At 39.5% G+C, this 25,212-nt stretch overlaps 1 protein-coding gene across 1 annotated transcript in view; it reads left to right on the top strand.

Moving 5' to 3' along the window:
- The window catches only part of DPYD (dihydropyrimidine dehydrogenase), a 2,051,548-nt gene that overhangs the window by 302,391 nt on the left and 1,723,945 nt on the right, over positions 1-25,212 (top strand). Inside the window, exon 3 of the mRNA XM_077452870.1 lies at positions 14,067-14,149. Within this exon, the coding sequence (XP_077308996.1) occupies positions 14,067-14,149 (83 nt within the window). The remainder of the gene's footprint in view (positions 1-14,066; positions 14,150-25,212) is intronic.

Here is a 25,212-nt window from a genome sequence, read left to right as displayed (position 1 = left end):
CAAAAATTAAAAAAAGAATATTTAAAGACCTTTTACCACCTAAGGATTTAAGATGTAGAGAGATACTCTTAAAAAAGATTTCTAGCATATATTTATATTCCTTGGCTGCCCCTCAAAAGCAAAATTACATCCTTAACCACTTCCTACCCCGCCCATAGTCAAATGAGGTCTGCAGGAGGGATCTCCCAACCTGGGTGGGCATCCTATTATGTCCTGGGCTTCCCGGCTGTCTAGGGGGTGTACGCCACGTCACTCAGGAGCCAATGTGCATGCCCAGTGGTCATGATGTTTGCGGGGCACCCGCGATTGCTGCTAACAGAGCTGGAACGTGGATCTGTGTGTGTCACTGATCACTGTATAAATGTGAATGGTCCCAAAATAGTGCCAAAAGGGTCCGTTCTGTCAGGCACAATGTCACAGTCATGGAAAAAAATCACAGATCGCTGCCATTACTAGCCACTTGCCGACAGCTGCATGCCGATATACATCAGTGGTGGGCAAATGGGCGTATCTGTATGTCTCCTTTAATTGGCAGGGCTAATGGGCACGCTTCCGTCACGTACAACTTGACCGTGCCTGCAGGTCCCATGGACGCTGTCCGCCGGTTTCCCATGATGGAGCCACAGAACGGGGAGATACCTATGTAAACAAGGCATTTCCCTGTTCTGCCTAGTGACATGACAGGGACCTACTGCTCCCTGTCATCAGGAGAAGTGATCGCTGTCATGTCAGTGGTAGCCCACCCCCCCACAGTTAGAATCACTCAATAGGACACACTTAACCCCTTGATTGCCCCCTAGTGTTTAACCCCTTCCCTGCCAGTGTCATTTACACACTAATCAGTGCATTTTTATAGCACAGATCACTGTATAAATGACAATAGTCACAAAATTGTGTCAAAAGTGTCCGATGTGTCCGCCATAATGTCGCAGTCAGGATAAAAATTTCAGATCGCCGACATTACTAATTAAAAAATAATAATAAAAATGCCATAAATATATCCCCTATTTTGAAGACGCTAGAACTTTTGTGCAAACCAATCAATATACGCTTATTGTGATTTTTTTTTTTTACCAAACATATGTAGAAGAATACATACTGACCTAAACTGAGTAAAAAAAATATTTATATATTTTTTGGGGGATATTTATTATAGCAAAAAGTAAAAAATATTGCTTTTTTTTTCAAAATTGACACTTTTTTTGTTTATAGTGCAAAAAATAAAAACTGCAGAGGTGATCAAACACCACCAAAAGAAAGCTCCATTTGTGGGGAAAAAAGTACATTTTGCTTTGGTACAATTGTCAGTTAAAGCGCCGCAGTGCCGAATCGCAAAAAGTGCTCTGGTCATGAGGGGGGTAAAATCTTCCGGGGCTGAAGCATGGAGTTAGACTTTAGGGTAGATATTACTTTAGCTTTTCATAAAACTGTCAACATTTTAAACCAGAATGGAATATCCAAATGTATGTACATCCAGATAGACAAGTCATATATCTGTCACAATTTTATATAGTGTATCTTTTTTTACTTTATTCTTCACATTAAAGTTATTGTAATCAATCACTTTGTAAAACAACCCATTCAGTTTGAAATAGAAATGAAAGTCAAAACAGTTTTGTATAGATTTCAAAACAAATTACAATACCCTTTTCCATTTTTCCCTTTTTTTTATAAGTGATCACATTCCATCTATTCTCAGCTGCATAAGAGCTAGGGGGAGGAGAAGCAGCGGCACACTGAGCTTCCTAGTGAATGACTGTACATCAGAGGCATGTCGGGACAAGTATGATCATTGGAAGAGGGCATACTGAGTTCCCAGCATAGCTAGAGAATTGGCAACGGTATGATCTCCTGCTTAGCATGGTCAGTTTATAATAGGAAAGCAAGTGGACTAGCAGAAACACAAGGGATTTCACATAACGGAAGCAATACAAAGAGAACATGATACTTTCTCATACAAGTACATGGTACAGTAGAAAAATATCAGGAATATAAAGTGTTGGGATAACAAATGCTTTAATGTAACATTGTAGAGCAGTGTTACTGAACCTTACCAAAGCTTGTTACATAGTTAGTCAAGTTGAAAAAGGAAACCATTCCATTTAGTTTAACCAAAAAAAATAAAGAAATCATACAATCCCATATACGCAATCCTTCACCCACAGTTGAACCAGAGGAAGATGAAAAACTCCAGCAAAGTATCCTCCAACTTGCTACAGCAGGGTAAAAAATTCCTTCCTGATCCCTCACAGGGCAATCTGATTTTCCCTGGGTTAACTTTACCTATAAATGTTAGTACCCAGTTATTTTTATGTACATTTAGGAAAAAATCCAGGCCTTTTTTAACCACTTGAGATCCGCGCTATAGCCAAATGACGGCTACAGCGCGGATCTCCTTTTCCGGGACTACGTCTATTGACGTAGTCCCGTGTACGAGCTGCCTGCACGCCCCCTGAGGGGCGTGCGCGGCGCGCTCTGTGATCGGCGAGTCCATGAGACTCGCCTGATCACCGATCCGTGCAAGGGGTCGATCCCGACCCCTTATCACGTGATCAGCTGTCAGCCAATGACAGCTGATCAGGTGACATAACGGAGCCGGTAATCGGCTAGTATTCCTCCTCGCGCTGACAGCGCGAGGAGAAAAAAAAAGCCGATCACCGGTGGCCGTGATCGGGACATCAGTCCCGATCACGGCCAGCAATGCAAGCGTCCACCTGCCCCCTGCCAGTGCCCACTTGCCCCCTGCAGTGCCACCCTAATAAAAAGTAAGTGCCCCCCGTCAGTGCCACCCAGCAGTGCCCATAGTGCCACCCAGCAGTGCCCACAGTGCCACCCAGCAGTGCCACCCACAGTGCCACCCACAGTGCCCACAATCTGCCTCAAAGGTGCTGTGCCGCCCATCAGTGCCCAGCAGTGCCGCCCATCAGTGCCCAGCAGTGCCGCCCATCAGTGCCCAGCAGTGCCACCTATCAGAGCCACCTATCAGTGCCACCTATCAGTGCCCATCAGTCCCATCTATCAGTGGTACCTATCAGTGCCCATCCGTGCCACCCATCCGTGCCACCCATCCGTGCCACCCATCCGTGCCATCTTATCTGTGCCCATCTTTGCCCATCAGTGCCGCCTTATCTGTGCCCATCGGTGCCGCCTTATCTGTGCCTATTAGTGCCGCCTTAACTATGCCTATCAGTGCCCACCAGTGCAGCCTATCAGTGCCCACCAATGCAGCCTATCAGTGCCCACCAATGCAGCCCATCAGTGCCCACCAATGCAGCGTATCAGTGCCGCCTAATCAGCGCACTTCAATGAGGGAGAAAAATGACCCGTTTGCAAAATTTTATAACAAACTATTAAAACATGATTTTTTTATTTTTTGCATCTTTTTTTGTTTGTTTAGCAAAAAATAAAACTCCGAGCTGTAACTAAATACCACCAAAAGAAAGCTCTATTTGTGGGAAAAAAATGATAAAAATTTAATTTGGGTACAGTGTTGTATGCCCGCGCAATTGTCATTCAAAGTGCATCAGCGCTGAAAGCTGAAAATTGGTCTGGGACTGAGGGGGGTTTAAGTGCCCAGTAAGCAAGTGGTTAAAGTTATCTACTGAGCTTGCCAGAACCACCTCTGGAGGGACTCTATTCCACATTTTCACAGCTCTTACTGTGAAATAACCTTTCCGTATTTGGTGATTAAATCTTTTTTTTCCTCTAGACATAAAGAGTGCCCTCTTTTCTTCTGTGATGAATAAAGTGAATAACTCAACGCCAAGTTCACTATATGGACCACTTATGTATTTGCACATGTTGATCATATCCCCCTTAATCACCCCTTCTCAGGAGAGAACAAATTAAGTTCCTCTAATCTTCCCTCATAGTGAGGTTCCTCCATGCCTCTCACCAGTTTGGTTGCCCTTCTCTGCACTTTCTCCAATTCCAGATTACCTTTTTGAGAACTGGTGCCCAAAACTGAACTGCGCATTCCAGATGAGGTCTTACCAATGATTTGTTCAGGGGCAAAATGATATCTCTCTCTGCCGTCCATACCTCTCTTACCTGGTTCCCAACCGATTTACACATATATACTGTGGCACAATGGCTCTCCTGGTCGAAACCTTGTATGGTTATGGTTTTACCTTTATAAGCTGCCAGAGGGCGCATGTGCACCCGCTGCATGATGGGAGACCTGATGTGCATGTCCAGCAGGTGCGATCACCACAGGCCATGCATGATCACATGCACGAGAGCCAGCACAGGGATTTGTATGTGTAAACCCTGTTCTGTCAGGGGAGAGGAGACATATTGTTGTTCCTACTAAGTAGGAACAACGATATGCCTCCTCCCCCAGTCAGTCCTATCCCCATATAGTTAGAACACACTGAAGGAACACACATTTAACCCCTTGATCGACCCTCTAGTGTTAACCCCTTACCTACCAGTGACATTTACACAGTAATCAGTGCATTTTTATAGCACTGATCGCTGTATAAATGTCAATGGTCCCAAAAATGTGTCAAAAGTGTCCAATCTGTCTGCAATGTCGCAGTACCGCTAAAAATTGCAGATCACCGCCATTATTAGTAAAAGAAAAATTAAAAAATGCAATAAAAATTGTATAAATCTTTCCCATAGTTTGTAGACGCTATAACTTTTGCCCAAACCAATATACACTTATTGCGATTTTTTTTTTTTTACCAAAAATATGTAGATAAATATATAGTGGCCTAAACTTATGAAGCTATTTGTTTTAGAAAAAAAATACATATTGGGTTTGTTTTTTTTGCTCTTTTTTTTTCTTTATAGCGCAAAAAATAAAAACCGCAGAGGAGATCAAATACCCCCAAAAGAAAGCTCTATTTGTGGGGAAAAAAAGTTGCAAATTTTGTTTGGGTACAGCATTGCATGACCGCGCAATTGTCAGTTAAAGCAATGCAGTGCCAAATTGTAAAAAGTGTTCTTGTCAGGAAGGGAGTAAAGTCTTTTGGGGCTGAAGTGGTTAATACAAAAAATTTACCTCATCTAGTACATCTAGGGAATATGAGCTAAAACCCTTAATTACATGTTCTACCGAGGGGGTTGTTTACTTGCTCTAGTGTCTCTGTGGGCTTAAATACGTGGGCAGGACTAAACGCCCCCTTGCTGTAAGATTAAACAAGCATATTACAAACAAATTATAAAAAATTACTTTTTAAAACATTCTGTCTCTATACACTACCTAATAGCCCATATATATATATATATATATATATATATATATATATATATATATATATATATATATATATATATATATATATATATATATATATATATATATATATATATATATATATATATATATATATATATATATATATATATATATACATATGTGTGTGTTTGTTTTCTTTCCTGCTAAATTGCAATATTCATGATGTGAACTTGATGTGAGTCTCTAGTGTCCATACTGTTAGGAGAATTGGTGAATTATTTCTCCAATTGGGTCTATTGTTTTCCCCCTTCCAGGGCTGGATTGGCAGCCTCCATTGGGCCTCTCTCTGCAATTATGATGTTGGTCTACTTTATTGATGGCCAACTGTTTGATTTTGTGGTCGAGTCTCAAAATATGTACTTTTTATGTTGCACATCAGGCTGTACAGCATTAGATGGTTGGGGCTTAATCTCCCTAACATATTAAATATTATTTCAGATTAACCAACCATCATATATGGTGTCTGCGACTTTACATGTGTTTAACCACACTTCAACATTTTATTTCTTATTTCATTTTAGTTCTTTAGCAATGAGGCACTGATGTTTTTTATTTTTCCTGTCCCCCAGGTTACATTTGGCCCATATACAGGGAGATGCTGCCTAGTGATGGTTTAAGTGCTGCATTGAATACAATATATTCTTTTAGGAATATCGCTACATTGGTTGACTTGTTATGACATTTGGCGTATGATCCAATGCGTTATGACCATGTGTGTGCCCTTACTACACCTGCTGCAATTTTTACTCCCACCACTGGGTGCATCGATGAGATTTCTCCCTGTCCCCCTAGTTTTTAATTCAATCATATCCAGAAGTTGTTGTTTTTGCAACTATTTTGTGCCGACAGCGTTTGCCTTACCTGACATGGTTAATGCCCTGATGGGTATTTCTATGATGGGCAATGGGCCAACTCGAATGTGGGTGAATTACTGTTCCTTTAGAAGTCTGCCTCCTGTCTATATATTTACCTCAATTATGTGTAGCCCTCCTTGCTGAAATATTGTGGGATTTGTTTTGCACCATAGGGTTGCTTGTTTTTCTTATACTATTCTCTTCCTCTTAAAATATATTACTAACATATATGTATGTATTAACCTAGGTTACAGTCATATTGCCAGTCTCCAATTCTGGCTCTGCTACTTGAGAGTCACATTGAGGCGTGGTTCCTTGTTACTATATAACGCGATTAGTCAGTGCATCGCCCGTGCCCCAGGACGAAGTCAGTGTGTGACAAAACATACATTGGGAGGAGTGACGTGCTGACATCATCATGTTATCTGAGTGGACGGGTGTTCACTAGCCGGCCAGCTTTTAAAACTGTGACTGTTCTACTTTTTGTAAGTGCATCCTTTAGCTCTTAATAACGGTGTTTTAAATGATTTACACTATGGTAAGCTCCTTTCTATTTTGGGTAACACCTGGTCTACATCCATGACCATTGCATGATTAAGTCTTCCTGGTCATTTGCAGTATACCTTTTTACCCATCAATCAAGTGTTTCAGAGCTGCCACACCTTGCCTCCTAGATAATGGCCCCGACTGGGTAATAGCCGCAGGCACATGATATTGTGCCATCCGGTAAGCACGCACTTTATGTGGTGGAGGTGCACAATTTTTTTCTGGTGTTGGAAGTCACTTCAAGGAATTACACAATTATGTTTTATGGATCAATTTATTCTATACACTCTGATATTTTTGGTGTATAGAACCACTTTTAGTTATATGTCTAATCACGTATGGTATATTGTTAATTTGTATACCATTTTTAGCACAGCTCCGTTCTAATTAATGCAAGAAAGGACTTTGCTTGCTTTGGAAAGCACAACTTGGCATTGCATGCTATTATTGAGCCTATGATCTACCAAAACTCCCAGATCCTTCTCAACTATGGATTCCCCCAGTTGTACTCACCCTAGTATGTATGATGCATGCATATTCTTAGCCCCACATCGTTGCCCGGTTGAGGTTGAGGTTGAGGTTGGCTTGTAAATTTTCCAAATGTGACACAGGAGGGGGGGTAGGATTCCGAATGGCAGACGTTCCATTTTTGGGTGGAACTCCACTTTTAATGCAGAGAATGCATTAAGGTAAAAATACTTCAGCCTTTAGAACCACTTTAAGATATGTAGCATTCTATTTCTGGGCATAGCATAGGGATTGTGTTTTCAACACAACTTTTATGGCCCATTTAGAAAGGAAAATAATTTCAAGAGAAGCTAAAGTGAATATATATATGTATTTTTTTATTTTATTTTTGTGGGTTGTCATGCTACATACATAGGACAGGCCATTCATTTCAAAAGGTTGCCCTACATGCAAATGAATTCTTACATATTTTTTAGCAACAAGCTTCCTGTGTTTTGGTGCACTTGTCATGCATTTTTCTGCACATGTCTGGTTGCTGCTTTTGGGGTTCCATTACCAATTATTTTGAACATGTCATGCCCATGTGCTCAATCATGCAGTTTTGCATGCATTCATAGGCTGCATTAGCATGAGTGTAGCCTAAGGCATATATAATATACAGAGTGCAGTGTTCTCTAGTTCATTTAAATAAAGATAAACTGATATTCAAACCTGTTAGGTACATAAATACACAGTATGATGCTGTGGTCTCAGTGTTCATTGACAGAGTACTGCTTATGTACTTGTGTTATGCAGATCTGAAATGTGTTGTGCTGTACAGACACAAGTGGATGCAATCAGAATATCTAAACTCTTCTAGTGTCTATGGAAAAGCATGAAGTGCTTAAATACTTCACTGCTGCTTGACTAGTAAATGCTTTAAAATAATGTTTTGTGTTAGGAGGGACAAAGCGATTCACAAAAAAGCCCATTCCTATTAGTGCAGCTGAATTTATTTTCAGTACGTTTAAAGCCACACACGGAAGACAGATGTAATCCAGCCTAGATTTGTATTTCTTAAAAGAATTTTTGAGAAGTGTAAAATGAGCCAAAGAAAAGCACCTGCTTTGGTTTCTCACAATAGAATTTCTTGAAGGATTAACGTTCAGAGGCCAAGCTGCTAAGGTGATTTCTTGTGTTTAAGATGCATACAGAACACTGAATCCTTTCCCCCTACTTATCAAAGACATGTCACATCACACTGAAGCTCAAGAGACTGTATTTCTCATTTCATAGGCCATGGAACAGCTTTCACAAATTTGGTTGGCAGTTCTTTCCAAAGAATGCATGATCAAAGACAGATATTCAAAGCATTTTCTAAAAAATATTGTTATATTCATTGCATAATGTCTTGCTTCATTGTTGTAATGCATGGCCCAGATCAGATTTCTGCTGCTAAAAGTATGCTACCCCGCTCTTTTTTGTTATTTGTGTGTGTGTGATGCTTTAAGAATGTTCTTCCATGACTCATGTGGAGATGTGTGACCATATAAAAGTTCCCTTATAGGATCTTTTTTCTTCCCTTCTACAGTCTTATTGTTAAAAAAAGAAGCAAAATGCTTCAGTGTGTATCATATTGACTGCTTTTTGTATTTCTGTTAAAACTGAACCCCTTCCAAGAATGCAAAATGCATGGGTGTATTTTGACCTTAGCGCTAAGGACTGAAAAATTGTCTAAAGGCATTGGTCAGCCGGTCACCTTCTCCACCGCTCTTCCTCTGACTGAACGAAGCCTCAGCAACACGTTGTCCAGCACCAGGAAATGGTAACCTCCCAGGGCCTGGAAATGCATTGCACAAACCTTTCTTCAAGGCGTCCTGAAGATATTTTATCCTCTACTCCCTCTGCAAAGGCAGGATGAGTTCTGCAACCTTACCATTGTAATGTGGATCAATAAGGGTTGACAGCCAGTAATGATCTCTCTCCTTGATACCACAAATCCTGTTCTTTCGCAGGACTTGCAGAATCAGGGAGGCCATACAGCGTAAGTTTGCAGAGGCATTTGATTCTGAGACCTGTGGGTCACTAAGGATCACGTGATCTGTAACTACCTCCTCCCAGCCACAAAAAAATGCCTTCGGTTTCTGGGGACTGAAAACCATCCTTTGAAGGCTGCTGCTGAATGTTGTCCTCTACATCCATGCTGACACAATCCTCCTCCTCTTCTTCTTCCTATGTGTTTGGTGGGCCCGCAGGAATGCTATCTGGATAAAGGGGGGCCTTGAGAGGTAAGCAAGTCCTCCTTTTCCTCCCACTGTTCTGCCCCAAGTGCCCTGTACATGATTCCACAAAGCGTGTGCACCAACAGGAAGACTAGAGGGACAGTGTCACTGATGCATGCATTGTCACTGCTCACTATCCTTGTTGCCTCCTCAAATGGTGACAGGACAGTGCATGCATTCAGGATCAGTAGCCACTCATGTGGCAAAAAGAAGCCAAACTCCCCTGACCCTCTCTTGGTGCCATACTCACACAGGTACTCATTGATGGGATGGCCCTCTGCTGCATGTGCAGCTGCTGCAGCATTGCCAACGTTGAGTCCCACCTGGGGGCATGTCACAAATGAGGCAGTTGGTGGGCCAGTTGCATTCCCTTTGAATGCCAGCCAGCCGAGCACTGGCATTGTATGGCCGGCAGAAATGACCACAGACTTTTCTGGCCTGCCTCAGTCCTGAGTACCTGCTCCAAAAACTGCTGCACCACCAAATTCAGGACGTGTGCCAAACATAGAACATGGGTCAAGTGTCCCTGTTGGAGGGTGGAGAGAAGGTTGGTGCCATTGTCACATACCCCTGCAAAGCTGACAGAATCTCTGCCCCGGTGTGGCTTCTGTCCCCTAGGCAGACCAACTCAGGCACTGCATTGCATATTTTTGCTTGACTGCTTGCTTAGCCAAATCTGCAGAAAAGGCCATAGAAGAAGAAGAGGGGGGGTAGCTGTGGCAGAATGACCACTACTTTTGGAGGCATGATGTCGGAATAAGCCTCAATACTGAACCCTGTTCCTGCATCCTTCCCAGCTGCCAGCAAAGTTACCCAGTGCACCGTGAAGGAAAGATAGCATCCCTGACCATGCCTGCTGAACCACAAGTCAGCAGTAATATGAAACTTACTGCTGATCACCCTGTCCAATGTGGCCAAAACATTGCCTTTCACATGCCGGTAGAGATCCGAAATGGCCTTCTGTGAAAATAAATGGCATCTTGGAACCTGCCACTGAAGTACAGCACATTCCACAAATACATGAAAGTAGGGAGAGTTATCCCAGTATCAGGTGGAGGGTTGAGATCCTGCAGTCAGTATAAAGGGACCACAATAGATGGTGCAAACAGCCTAACAAGGAACCACCAGCAAATAACTCATGGTTAGTAGAGGCTGAAGACAGGAACCCCATGGGTGAAAGGACAATCCAAGACAGCAGACCAAGGCAGAAGTACACAGGGGTCAACCAGAAGGCAGTGTCGGAAACAGGCAGGGCCGGTAATGAGATCAGCGTAAAGCCAAGGGGTATCCAAGAATCAGAGTCAGGAACAAGAAAAGTCAGCAACCAGAAACAAATCGCATCCACCAAACTAGCATAAATAGGAACCTATACTAGGGCAAGGACAGGAAGGGGAAGTTAAGATTTATAGGATCACTGATTAGGTGACTACAACAGCTGGTTCCAGAGTGGAGCCAACATCCAAACTTATGGGGGGAACATAACAAGGATTCTACCAACAAGCAAACTCCCTGGGGGTTCAGGCAATGGCAAACCATCTGCGAACACTATCGGCCCCAGGATCAAATCCCAGACACGGCGTGACGGGGACTCCCTTGGCTCTCCTTCACCTTAGGTGTGAATTGTGAAGATTACTGTGAGAATTCTGTCAAATATTCCCATGCTTTGAAACTTAGCTACTATGCTAATGAAAACAAAGCTCGGAAATACCTTGCTAGGAGAGTCGCTACACAATGTGCTAAAATAACCCATCCCCTACATCCAACTTATAATCACAAAATCCAAAATCCTTAGGCCATTGCAGACTATTGTAGTTCTCTCATTAATCTGCACAATGTCTCTCACACCCATCAACTCTCTGAATTAGACATATCCAATGGTCTAGCTTACCTATACCTACCTACCTAAGTTACTGAGACACAATTTCAAAGTCTAAATGCTCCTTTTACGCCTGAAGAGACAGCTAAAATGATAAATTATTTGCCAAATGGCAAATCTCCTTGTCCAGACAAGTTCACTAGTAAATATTATAAACTGTTCCAGACTATTCTCATCCCATTTCTTAATGGCCTATATCATAAAGTGGCCATGATGTTATCCTTTCCACCAGAAATACTAAAGGCCTATATTGTTGTTATACTAAAAGTGTGAAAGAAACCCACTTCAGGCTTTACCTTTCAACAGAGATTGCACAAAATCCAACTTTTTGCAGACAATGTTATCTTTTTATTGACCAACCCAACACAGCCAAAAGTTTCAATAGAACTTTTCTTTTGAAGGCTCATCAGATTTTTAAGGTCTTTAGTAATTCCTTATTCTTGATCTAGAAGTTGACCGGTTTGAAAAGAGACAGTTGTAATCATCTCTTCTCTACACAGATATCTCCTATATGGATATCACTTTATCCTCAAAAAAAAAATCCATTAGTGGATCTGAATTATAAACCACTTATTGAAAAACTTTTGAAGGAAATGGTGTGCCTGGGAAAATTTAAAAATGTAACCTGTCAAATTCTATATCTATTCAGGAACCTTCCTATTCCCCTCCTTTCAAAATATATGAACACTCTGCACACCTTTATACAAATGCTTTTTATGGAATGATAAAAAAAAAAGCTAGGAAAGCCCATTCACCTCTTATCAAACATAGAAGAGCTGGGGGCATAGGCTTTATCAATATCATTGGTTACTCTATCTCAGTCTGCCTGGTCCAGCTTAAACATTGGTTCCAACCCACTCCAGATATTATGTTGATTGATATCTATCAATCATTGGTCTCTGGAGAACACCTCTATCAATGTTGATTGACCTCTGAAGACTGATATCTCTGAAATATTACCACCTTCAATTCAATTCTCCCTCATAACATGGAGAACGTTGTACTCTGCTTCCCAGGGAGGGACACACTTGTTTTTTTTCTTCACATATTTCAGTATCTTTGTTGGAACTGATTAAACTAAATCTTTCTAAAAGCCTGTGGACTCATAAGGGTATCTTTGATGGTTTTAAATCTATATGGTGGAACCACTCTTAAGAGCTTTGAGGCACTTGAGAATGAATTTGGCCTATCAACAACAGACTATTCTAAATACCTGCAAATCACTCATGCCTTTTGTAACTTCCCAGATATGCCAAAGTATTCATATTCTTCCGCTTGGCAAGGCATATCTTTATTTTACTATATCTTACACAATAAACTAAGCTTTCACAAATCTTCACCTTTTGTACAGTGAGAAGCAGACATCTCTATTCTATACACTAATACCCAACAGCATGGGACCCTTTATACTTTCTATAAATCTGTGAATTGAATAAATCATTGGGAACTGATGCAAAGGATTATTATTTTTTATGACTGAACTTCTACTCTTCACAATCCTCTTTTTGCTGGAGAGAGAGTGGGTCCACAGGCTCATTGATAAATATATTATGGCATTATAAGCACCTAAATAGTTTCTGGAGGAAATATTTTCAATTTATAGCAAATACTATTGGAATTCTAATTACACCTACCATGGCATTGGCAATATTAAAATTGGGAATATACAGGTTCACCTCATATTTCCACACTGTCATCATCCACATATGTTTAGCTGTTGGAACGATGATTACTAGGCACTTCTTCAAAAACGATATGTATATGAAAAAATCTTTGTCATTAGATGGCTAAATACCCACTATTTGTAAAAGCTTGGCAACCTTGGATTAACTGGACAGATAAGATGTCAGACACCTTTCTCTGATCTTTCTGCTCGCCCTGTGTACTGCACTTTATAAGGATTTCTTATTCTTTTCCCCTTTTCTTTTACCATCTCTTATGTTTTGCTAGATTTCATCTACTAAGCATTGTTTGTACTTTTTTGTACAAAACTTTAAAAAATCTGATTAAAAAATAAATAAATGCAGCTGACTCTGAACTCCCTCCTAGCTGCAAAGCCCTGTTGTTGAATTTTGCTTGTGCTCATATCACATTTTGCTTCTGTTAAAGTTACTCCTTTTATGCTGTGAAATAAACTGAATTTTATCTACAATCCATGCATAGTCTTACATTGTGATTACAAAATCCCCTAATTGATATTTGCATAATGACACTTTTAAGCACAATTGTACCATTATGTGCTATAATATTTTATCTCAAATATTTTCATGTTTTGCCCACTTAATACTGAATGAAGGAGCATTTGCACACATTATTTATTCTTTCTATGATTTCTAGGGTCCTTACCAGGACACTTGCTCATAAAGGGTCCCACTTAAAGTATGTTTTCCATATTCCCATTAAATGCAACTATTTTGAAAGTATGTCTTCTATTGTCACAATCAGGACCTAATCAGGACATGAGCTTAAAAAAAAAACGTTTTCTATAAGCTTTATTTCATGAATATTTCTTCACAGAATTTCTGTTATAAGGTAGTCAAATATAGTATTTCTAATACATCAGGAAAAACATGGATGTTTTTCAAGTAGCAAATGCTAATACTTGTTGCTCTCCACCTATTAAAATGAACATAGACCTCCTACACAATAGGTGGTGCTATACTCTGATATACTACATTTTCTTATCTTCCAGATGTGACTTCGGATTTACAGATATTCTCACTTATATAGTATATGCAGTTGGTCTACTAATAACAATTGTACTGTATATTAAATTGTCAGACTAATTTATATTAATCAGAAATATGTTTTTGCAGAATTGTGAGAAACTGGAAAATAATTTTGATGACATCAAACATACGACTCTTGGAGAGCGAGGAGCACTCAGAGAAGCAATGAGGTAAGTCTGGGATGCCATGGCAACAGCCATCCATGTGGTAAAGCAAAAGTCATTCTTCATTATTGGGGGAACAAATGAGTTCATTGCCACCATTCAGCTCTGTTCTCCAAGGTATTAATTTGTCACTGGATAGGTTTCCCTTGAGGCTCCGCTTTGGTTTAAAGCTGCATAAATAATAAGCTTCACTGCGCTGTAAAAAAAAAACCTAAATGTTTAATTGGTTGCTCGAAATGCTTAGGGTTCCTGTGAATTATATTTATTCTATGAATGAATAGAAATTCTTATATTCCACAAGGAGCATAAATGGCACAGACTGAATAATTTAGCTAAGCTTTGTATTTATTAAAAATAAAGGAAACTATTTCATAGAACTTTTCAATATGTGTTTTAAAAAAAATATGTGTGCAAACTTTGTTGAGAGTTTTTAATTCTTTACAATGAAGTAGGTCTTGAATTAGAATAATAGTTGTGCAGTCTTGTAGAATCTACTCTCTTTGGGCCAGAAGTAGTAGGACTGAGCTGACCGTTTTAGCGTTCAGTACATTTGGACAGGTGCAGTCACATAAGAGTATCCATCAACTGTGTTTGAGTGAATTCAATCTATGGAGGAGGGCATTGTGCTTAGAATATCTTAAAGTACTAAATCCACAACAGTAAAATCAGTCTGGGAGAATGAAAACCCTTCCTACAAGCTTTATGCAGATATTGATACAAGTTACAAGAATGCACTGACTGCTGATGAAAAAAGGTATTTAGAAGTTTATATTTACTAAAACTTTTGCATTTCCATGTTCTGTGTACTGTGGGAGACCAGATATAGTAAATGCAGGCTCCTGGGTGTAGTAACACTTTAACCTATCCAATACCCAGTACTTGTTTTCACTGTGATTGATATATATATATATATATATATATATCTCTAGGGTGCGCTTGGAGTTAACATAAATTTGTAAAAGGTTGCCATGATTCCTATTTTTCTCTGTGTTCCTTTTATATTGTGATGAAAGAATTATGAAACTTTGGTTATTGACTGTTTCTATCCTGTGTACATGGTATTTTATTTGCTTATTAGTGCTTATTAGTGTTCACCCGGCAGGGACAGCTCCCCACCCCCCCCCCCTCCCCCACTGCAAGCTAAATACACCTGAAAGCATGCTGCATTATGCCTATCAACATAAATCCTCATATGTATGTTGATGGCTGTAGGGAAATTCAATGTCTTCATGGAGTAGCACAGAAATAGGCAAAAAAAAAGCCAAACTTAAAACATAATGTATCATTCATTTTTGTTAAGTTATTAAACCAAGCATTTATCTAAACAGTAGTTCATTTATTTTACCTCTCCCTTCCTGCCTAGGCCAATTTTCAGCTTTCAGCACGGTCGCACTTTGAATGAAAATTGCACGGTTATGCAATGCTGTAGCTAAACAAAAAAAAAATTGTGATTTTTTTTTAGTCAGAGTTCTCTTCTGGTGGTATTTAATCACCACTGTTTTTTTTTTATATTTTCCAAACAAACAAAAAAAATTTTTTTTTCAAAAAGTTTTTCATAGTTTATGTTATAACATTTTGTAAATTAATTTTTCTCCTTCACTGATGTGTGCTGATGAGGAAATGATTGATGAGCTGACATTGATGGGCACTCATGAGGAGGCACTGATATGCAGCACTAATGGGCATTGATAGGCGGCACTGAAAAGCAGTACTGATTGGCATCACTGGTGGGCACTTGCAGACATCACTTATGGGGCTGCACTGATAATCATTACACTGATTATGAGTGCAGATCCCTCCTGTGAGGAAATACGCTTATCCAGAGTGACAGAGTGAGCAGAGGAAAGCTGATAATCAGCACTTCCTATTTACACCGTGATCAGCTGTGATTGGGCACAGCTGATCATATGGTAAAGAGCCTCTTTCCAAGAAACCTCCGGGAGGGCGCACAAGCGGCTTGTTCTGAGGGGTATCACATGACATCCACTCAGAGTGGGAAGGGCCCCATCCAGCCATCATCTTGCAATAGGCCAGGCAGGAAGTGATTAAAATAGTAAGCATAACCACTTTAAAAAAAAAAAAAAACATTTTTGTTTTGATTTTTTTTTATATTTACTGGGTATAATTATTAGTTATGTAGCTGTAAGCCTTATCTTAAATGTAATATTTATTATAGACAGTGCCCACGGAGGGAAATGTATGAATTTTCAGTTTGGTTAAAGTGATCCTCTTGTTAGAAGTAAACTGTCCAAAACAAATTGCCTTCAAAAGTAGAGTGTGAATACCTACATTTCCTGCTTCTGTAGTCATCAAACACTACTCATTTGCTAAAGATTCATCCTCTGAAGTCTCTTGGGATAGCCTGGTTCTCTGCAGTGCCAAAAGATTCCTCCCATTGGCCTTCACATCACTGCAAAGGAACCATTGAGCTCAGAAGGGGCACAGCGAATTGACACTCCTGGATATGTTGGTTACCTAGGAGACTTCTGAGAATGATACATCCTCCGCAGAGCAACATTAGGCAGTGCAAACAGGAGGGTAGGTAAGTATTTACAATTTTCTGCTGCAGTCAATTCTTTATGTAGAGTTTTATTTCTATGATGGGTACACAGCATTTTCCTATTGAAATACAATAACGGAACAGCATAACAACAGCAAAATGTTTACAGTAGTTTCTATTATCTTCTATTCCAATAATCCAAAAGCAGTTAGTACGGTAATATTTTTCAAAAAATATTCAAGAATTCTGAATTCTGTTATCGACTAAACCGAACTGCATTCATTTATATATATATATATATATATATATATATATATATATATATATATATATATATATATATATATATATATCATTATGTGTTAATTTTTTTATTTTTTTATGCATTATTGAGTACTACTGATTCTCTCTTACTGAAACTTAGAATTAGTCAAACCTCCCATTACAATGACACACTGGAAATTGGCTATTACTTTTGTTTAAATACTAATGTACATGTTGTGTTTAGTTTGTGCTGTTCCCAGCTCTGCTTGCATCCATTAGCCACTCTCAGGTCATCAATTATCAGTAGGAGTCCATTCAGTGACCCATAAGGTAAGTTTTAAAAGTATGTTGTGTCGTGTGGAATTTATTGAGTATTATTAATGACTGATTCTACAGGACTGACAAGTGCAGTGATTTTAAAAGTGAAATCATTACTAGAAATAGATGACCATTCTTTTTTTGCAACTATTCGGCGTGAAAATTGCTTCAGTAACATGAAAACTGTGGTAAATGTATTTACAGTAAACATTTCCGTTAGCTATCCCTTTCAGTTTAGAAAACTGGATCTAATTTCATTAATGCTACCACATAGGATAGTCGCCTTTAAGATGTAATCATACTTTGTCTATAATTGTTCTAATTCATGTCAGCTATCATTACCACTATATTTTTATACTATACTATTAGTAACAAACAAGGTCAATGTGTTCTAAATTTACAAGTCTGTAGTGAATGCTATTTGCATACATATGTGCACATCCCACATAATCAGTAGGTGATCAAATTACAAATTAGGGACTATAAAAAAATACCAACAAATGAGGGTAACACATTGATTTGGTGTAAATGCTTTTGTTAGCTGGTGGGCATCAACTCCTAAAGACTGTATTGCATTTACCTCTTGGTACACAAGCATGTCCCAAGGCAAAATGATAATTTAGTATCTTTAATTGAACATGCATTAGTTGGTGGTGGCAGAGAGAGATCAGGTTTAGCAAAGTGATAAATAAACCGGCCATTAGGGATGAGCTCGGTACACAATGCACTACGCCATCGCAGTGCATTGCTGGCTCATGATTGGCCAAGCATGCACTGTGACCCTGTATGCTTGGCCAATCACAGTGCCGGCAGCGAGGAGAGCCATAATTGGCCACAGGCAGGATGCCTGTGGCCAATTATAGCTCAGGGGGTTTAGTAAACTTCCCACACTATATAAGGCTGCCAGCACAGCGGCCTTGTGTAGTGTGTTGGCGTGCAGGGAAATTGCTAGATAGGCAGGGACAGTGTGTTCTTTTCTCAGCCATCTGCAGGAGTTAGTGGGTGTTGTGTGCCTCCAGCACAGTATACACCTGTATCTAACCTTTATTGCTGTTGTTCTCTAATACAGTCATCTGCAGGAGTTAGTGGGTGTTGTGTGCCTCCAGTGCAGTATACATCTGTATCTACCCATTATTGCTGGTGTTCTCTAATACAGGCATCTGCAGGAGTTATTGGGTGTTGTGTGCCTCCAGCAGAGCGCAGTATACACCTGTATCTACCCTTTATTGCTGGTGTTCTCTAATACAGGCATCTGCAGGAGTTAAAGTGGGTGTTGCGTGCCTCCAGCACAGTATACACCTGAAGATACCCCTTATTGCTGATGTTGTCTGTGGCATAGCTTGCATATTAGCCTTTAAAGAGGAATTAAACTCTCCCACTCTGATGCTTTTTTTTATTTAGTCCATTATAATAAGTCATTATCAGACTATAGCCACTGTAATCCAGCCCAAATCGCATATTACTTACTGTTTAAAGAAACTTTAAAAAACTTGTTTCCAGGGGTTAGGCAGCACCATCTTAAGTATTGATTTCTGAGTCCACAGTGGAGTGTATTTCCGCCCTTACATTGAGCACTTCCTGTACTGTTAACCAAGCCTCCTTCTCAATCCAAAGTTTCTATGGCAACCCTGCTTCCCTGTTCATAGCTTACTTGTTTATTTCATAGTATTTTCTTGTGCCGATGTCTAATGTTTCCCTTTGTCAGACTTATCAGCTTCAGCTGATAAGACTGCAGTAATGGCCAATATTTAGACTATGTGAGGTCACATGGTCACATGGTGTGTAGGAGGAAGCTCTGAGTGATTAGCAGGGTTCAGTGGTGTACCGTAGGAAGTCCTGATAACAGATAGATAAGACATAGAGAGTGTTCCTTAAATCAGGGGCGATCTGGGCATGCTCAGTGACTTCATTCTACAAAACAACAAGGATTACAACAATACTAAGCAAGTAAGGAGATATCTACAAGCAGTGTTCATTAGGGTTTTTATGCTGATTTACATGGGAGGTTGTGTGGGAGGGTTTACAACCACTTTAAAATTAGCACTTTTGTTTTCGAACGTTTGAGTCCCATAGACTTTAATAGGGTTCTAAAGTTCGTACGAATTTTAGGTCCCTTCGAAGGTTCTGGTACGAACCGAACAGGGGGTGTTCGGCTCATCCCTACTGGCCATATTTGCCCAGTTCTCCCACCCGAATACCTACCTTTTTAGAATGTAAACAAAATGGTAAATTACATATTTGGTCAATTGCATCACCCTGGATCACAGAGTCTCTTACAGCAGCACTGGGGATTCTGTAAATAAAGCTGGTCATAGATGGATCAAAATTCAGCCAATTCAGTAGGGAATTTTGATCCATCTATGGGCAGGGTGGTTTGTACAGAGGTAGATTTCTTGGTCAACTTTTGTACAACCCGTCTGTTGGAAAATTGTTGCTCAATCATCAGTTGGCGGTGCTCAAGAGTGTATTCTGACGGCAGGGAAATTTCTCTGCTGTCAGAATATAACAGTTCTGGGGGAGGGATTTCCATTCATATTGAGTGTGTGAATGGGGGAATTGATTAATTTTCTTTTGTTCAAAATGCTGAACAAAAGGAAATTAATATTGTATGGGCTGCCTTAGTGGTGGTAGTGTAGCAGGAAAGTATTGTTGGTGTGGTGGGTCATTGTTATTAATGATGAACTTACATTGGCCAATGACATGATTAACAAATGATTTACAACAAAAATTTTTTTCACAATGTGGGTGTTTTTATTTACTTTCAACTGTTTGTGGGAATGGGTCAGGGGTAATAATGCCTGAAATTATCCTTCCGCAATGACTACACACCACAAAACAATATTTCCCTGCCGCAAAACCATCACTAAATGGCAGATTCCTGATGTTTTAATGACATACAGCAGCCATGGATCTGTCATTTGCTGTGATCTTATTGGTGTCACAATCAAGTGGTAGGTTGTTATGACTGACAATGAATCGGCATCAATGGATGATGTTACTGATGATTGATTAACATTGGGGAACCTTGTTCAAATTTTTTAAAATAAGAATTTAATAAAATATTTTTTTGTTTTTTGACTTTGTCCGTGTGTTTATTTCCATTTTCCATTTTTGGGAATGAATAATAAGGTGTACTAATGTATGCCTGTACTTATACCCCTGGGGGGGATACACTTACACTAAAAAGGGTTTCTATAGGTGGCTTCAAAATTCTTATAAATCCCCCCCCACAAACTCCCACATACTTTTTGGGGGACCAGATATGGGAAACAGGTCCTTGTACCCAAACATTTGATTTACCAACCCCTTGCAAAGTATTTAACCAATATTGAAAACCACGTGGCTTGGGGAATGATAAAAAGGGAATATTAGTAAAATACACCAACACTGAAAAATACAATTACATTTTGAAAACAAATATAAAATCAACATCTTTCACATCATCTAGAGGTGAAGATCTTTCATCAATAACATTGCCCTGCCATCCCCTGATGTTAAAATCGCTGCCCATAATGCCCCCCCCCCCCCGCACTACAGCAGATATAACAGATCTCTGCTGCTTCTGTAATGTCAGACACTTTTTTTGGCCCTAGGCCCTGGTAAATTTTAAATTGATTGTACCTAGTCTATTTGAAACATTGAAAAAAATGCTAGCAATTTAAAGCAATAGATTGCATTCTTTTTCACATGGGTTATTTCACTGAATGTATCAAAATGTACAAAAGCTAAGCACTTAAGGCCAAGATGCTATGTGTTTGGGGTCCATGTCTGTACAAAGTTGATTCACTAAAGCAGGAGAGACCATTTACCTAAATTAAAGCTTACAGAGCTTAATTATTAAAGTAAAGCTGTATTCACTTCAGCCAGCCAATCATGTGGTAGCAAAAATCCTGAATAATGAACATTAACTTTACAAGGTGTATAGTGTACCTACTTCACAGAGTGCACACCCTCTGCTTATCTTGTAAATCAACTTCAATTCTAAAGGCAAGTAAAAACTATTGTGTGTGCAACTTCCCCCTCCATTGCCCTAAGAACCAGAACCTATATATATATATATATATATATATATATATATATATATATATATATATATATATATATATATATATATATATATATATATATATATTCCTTAGTAAAAAATAAATAAATACATAATTAATTTTCAATATTCAAAGGCAAACTCTCCCATCCTTCCATATCCCCATATTTTATTTTGTTGAGAAAACACCTCACTAGCTAAACCACTTGAGTAAGTGCAGATAATCCATGGAGTATTTATTTCCTGGAATCAGGTACGCATGCAGGAAGATGTGTTTCCAGATGGGGGAAAAAATGCCCATGAAAACTCCCAGGATGTATGACATCATTTTTGACTAGGCTAGAAACCAGGAAGCAACTGAAGAAAAAACGAAACAAAGTAAATATAATAAACTGTACCTTCCTATCTATTTACTAAGGCTAGCAGAATAAGGATTAAACATAGTTATTGTGGCTTGAGAAAGTTTGGTTCAGATTTAAAGTGTTTACAAGTTTTTGTGTAAATCTTCAATATTGATTAAAACCATCCTTTAGTTTTTAGGTATGGATGAATTAATAAATAAAGTTTATATATGTTTTAACTTTTCTCCTATTGACTGCATAAAAATGACTAGTCATTATCATGAATGATTAAATATGTTGGATTTTAAGATCACACATTAATATTACGTTATTAGTATTTTTTTTTAAATGTGAACCAGTCAAAAGAGTTGTTATGTCGCATCCAGTTTAGCCAATCATAAACATATTTTTTTTTTAACAATATGTTTTTATTGAAAATTTTAACAAGGACAACATTTCCATGATGGCACAAACAGTTTGGGTACACAGGCTTATGTTATTAAAAGCAATAACAATGTAACAAGCCATTATATATTCCATAAAAAAAAAGAAAGGCAATAATTCCCATGCCCTTTGTGTCTAAAGCTACAGCCAACCATAGACTACATATGAGGGTGAGTATCCTAAAGGAAAACACAAAAAATCCAAGAAGGACAAACAGGAAGGAGAGAATGTGCTGTTAAGCATTACTTATGTTATGTTTCCATTACTTGATCAATGAGACAGAAAATACCTTATTAAGTCGAACAAACCTCTATAATACTTATATATATAGGCTAATGAACTTATGGAACATGTTTGAGCTTATGGAGCATATTTGAGCTTATAGTTGGATACCATAATCACATTTTTTAAAGACATAGTAATTCTTTTGGATTTTAGCAAATCTTCTGAGCCATTTAAGCTTTTTAAAGTTTTGTCAAAGCGCAAGTATCTCAAGGTGCTTGGTATTACTTTTGAAGGCTAGAAAAACAGCTTATGTAGGCTACTGTGATCATTGTTTTATGTTGATGGTTATTTGTTTTTCACATCCTGGCTAAGAGATCTGACCTGAGGTACCCATTCTCAGTCTAAGCACCTTAGTGGTAATTGTTATGAAAAGTTAACAAGCCTAAAAGTTGAAAACCCAGGAAGTCAGCAAAGCACAGGGATGGTGGGAACCCCTCATAATGGGCACAGCGGGTGTACACTCAGACCCGGTAACTCAGCACAGGGATGGTGGGAACCCCTCATAATGGGCACAGCAGGTGTACAGACCTAGGAATTCAGTACAGGGGTGGTGGGAACCATATGGGAATTTCTATGCTTACAAATTTTATGCAAAATACAAAATTTTGGAATTTCAGATCCAAATTCCATTACAACAGAAACATGACTGGTGTTTTGTTTGCCAGAGGAAGTCAGCAAAGCACAGGGATGGTGGGAACCCCTCATAATGATAAATTCATCATAACAAACATTCGTTATTTTTACAAAAAGTTAATAAACCTAAATGTTAAAAACCCAGGTAGTCAGCACAACACAGGGATGGTGGGAGCCCCTCATAATGATAAATTCATCATAACTAACTTTTGTTATTTTGCGAAAAGTTTACGAATCTAACGAAAATTCGTATTTCGTACGAATCCGAATTGACAGTGCCATCTGTCAGTGCCAATCACAGCCGCCTGTCAGTGCCCATCACAGCTGCCTGTTAGAGCCCATTAGGGATGAGCCGAACACCCCCAGTTCGGTTCGCACCAGAACTTTCGAACGGACCCCGTACGAACTTTAGAACCCCATTGAAGTCTATGGGACTTGAACGTTCGAAATTAAAAGTGCTAATTTTAACAGCTAATATGCAAGATACTGTCCTAAAAAGGGTTTGGGGACCTGGCTTCTGCCCCAGGGGACATGGGTCAATGCCTAAAATGTTTTTAAAAATGGCGGGAGCACTGATTTTAATGACGATTAAAGTGGAAAAAAAAGTGAAATATTCCTTTAAATATGGTGCCTGGGGGGTGTCTGTAGTATGCCTGTGAAGTGCCATGTGTTTCCCGTGTTTAGAACAGTTCCTGCACAAAATGACATTAAATGGAAATAACATAATTTAAAACTGCTTGCGGTTTTAATGTTATATCTGGTTCCTGCAATATGGTTGAAAATCATTGAGAAAAATGGCATGGGTAGCCCTCCCTGCCCATTACCAGCCCCTTTGGGTCTTGTACGCATATTAAGGGGAACCCTGTACCCATATTAAAAAAAGGAAATGTGTGTGGCCCCCAGGCCCTATATACTCAGAACAGCAGTATACAGGCGGTGCAAACAAGACAGGGACTGTGTAGGTTTGTTGTGTTAAGTTGAATCTGTTTGTAATTTTCAACTGGTACATTTTTAAAGTGTAGCTCCAGTCAAAAAAACTATTTTTAAGCTTTTTGGAAAACATAGGGAAGGGTTATCACCCCTGTATAATTTGTTTTGTCGTCCATCTTTTTTCATCTCACTTGCTGTTGTCTCCTTCCGTTTGCAAGTAGGAGATGTTTGTAAGTTGGATGTTTGAAAGTAGGGGCCTGCCCTATATGCTCTGCAGAAATGGCGGAACAAGGTGTTGGTTTTGCCACAACATTGTAAGCCCTCAAAATGACTCTTGGTGGGCGCTGGAGCGCCCTGCTGTGAACGATTATATCAAGAATTGTAATTACATGCCATTGTTGAACAGTGGTAGAAAAATTGACCTTTGGTGGTTGTGGTGCTGGTGCCACAACACTATAAGTCCTCACAGTTACTCTGAGTGGGCACAGGAACGGGCCCTCCTGTGAAATATTATATCAAGAATTGTAATTACATGTCCCTGTTAAACAGGGGCAGAAAAATTGGGCCTTGGGCACTGGTGCTGGTGCCACCACACTGCAACCTCTCCCATATACTCTAGTTTTATTGCAGGAATTAGCCCTGCTGCAAAGCATTACATCAAAAATTGTACTTAAACGCCCCTGTTAAACAGGAGCAGAAAAATTGGGCCTTAGGCACTGGTGCTGGTGCCACGACACTGCAACCTCTCCCATATACTCTAGTTTTATTGCAGGAATTAGCCCTGCTGCAAAGCATTGCATCAAAAATTGTAATTAAACACCCCTGTTAAACAGGGGCAGAAAAATTGGGCTGATGGCATCACCCAGAACCAGAAATGTTCTTCCAACATATCAGCGGAGGAGGAAGAGGATAGACAATCAACATAACAGGACAGTCACTCAGCATCAGCATAGGCAGTCTTGAAGGGATGTGATATTTCAAAAAAAAATATTTGGTTACATCAGCTTCAGGTGCTTGGTAGCTGTGGGTGATTCATCTTGATGAAGGTCAGTCGATCAACTGATTCGGTGGACAGGCGCACCCTGTGATCGGTAACAAAACCACCAGCAGCACTAAAGGTGCGTTCCGAAAGAACGCTGGATGCAGGACAGGCCAGTAGCTCAATTGCATACTGTGCAAGCTCTGGCCAGTGATCCATCCTCAAGACCCATTAAGCCAGAGGATTTTCGGTGGGAAAGGTGTCCAAGTCTGACCTTGCCCCTAGGTATTCCTGCACCATGTAAATCAGACGCTGGCGATGGTTGCTGGA

The sequence above is a fragment of the Lithobates pipiens genome, unplaced genomic scaffold (assembly GCF_037356315.1).
Source record: "Lithobates pipiens isolate NorthernLeopardFrog02 unplaced genomic scaffold, aLitPip1_a1.2 Scaffold_23, whole genome shotgun sequence".
In the NCBI taxonomy this organism is placed as follows: domain Eukaryota; kingdom Metazoa; phylum Chordata; class Amphibia; order Anura; family Ranidae; genus Lithobates; species Lithobates pipiens.
The sequence above is the reverse complement of the archived record's forward strand: the minus strand, read 5'-3'. Positions and strand labels throughout refer to the sequence as shown.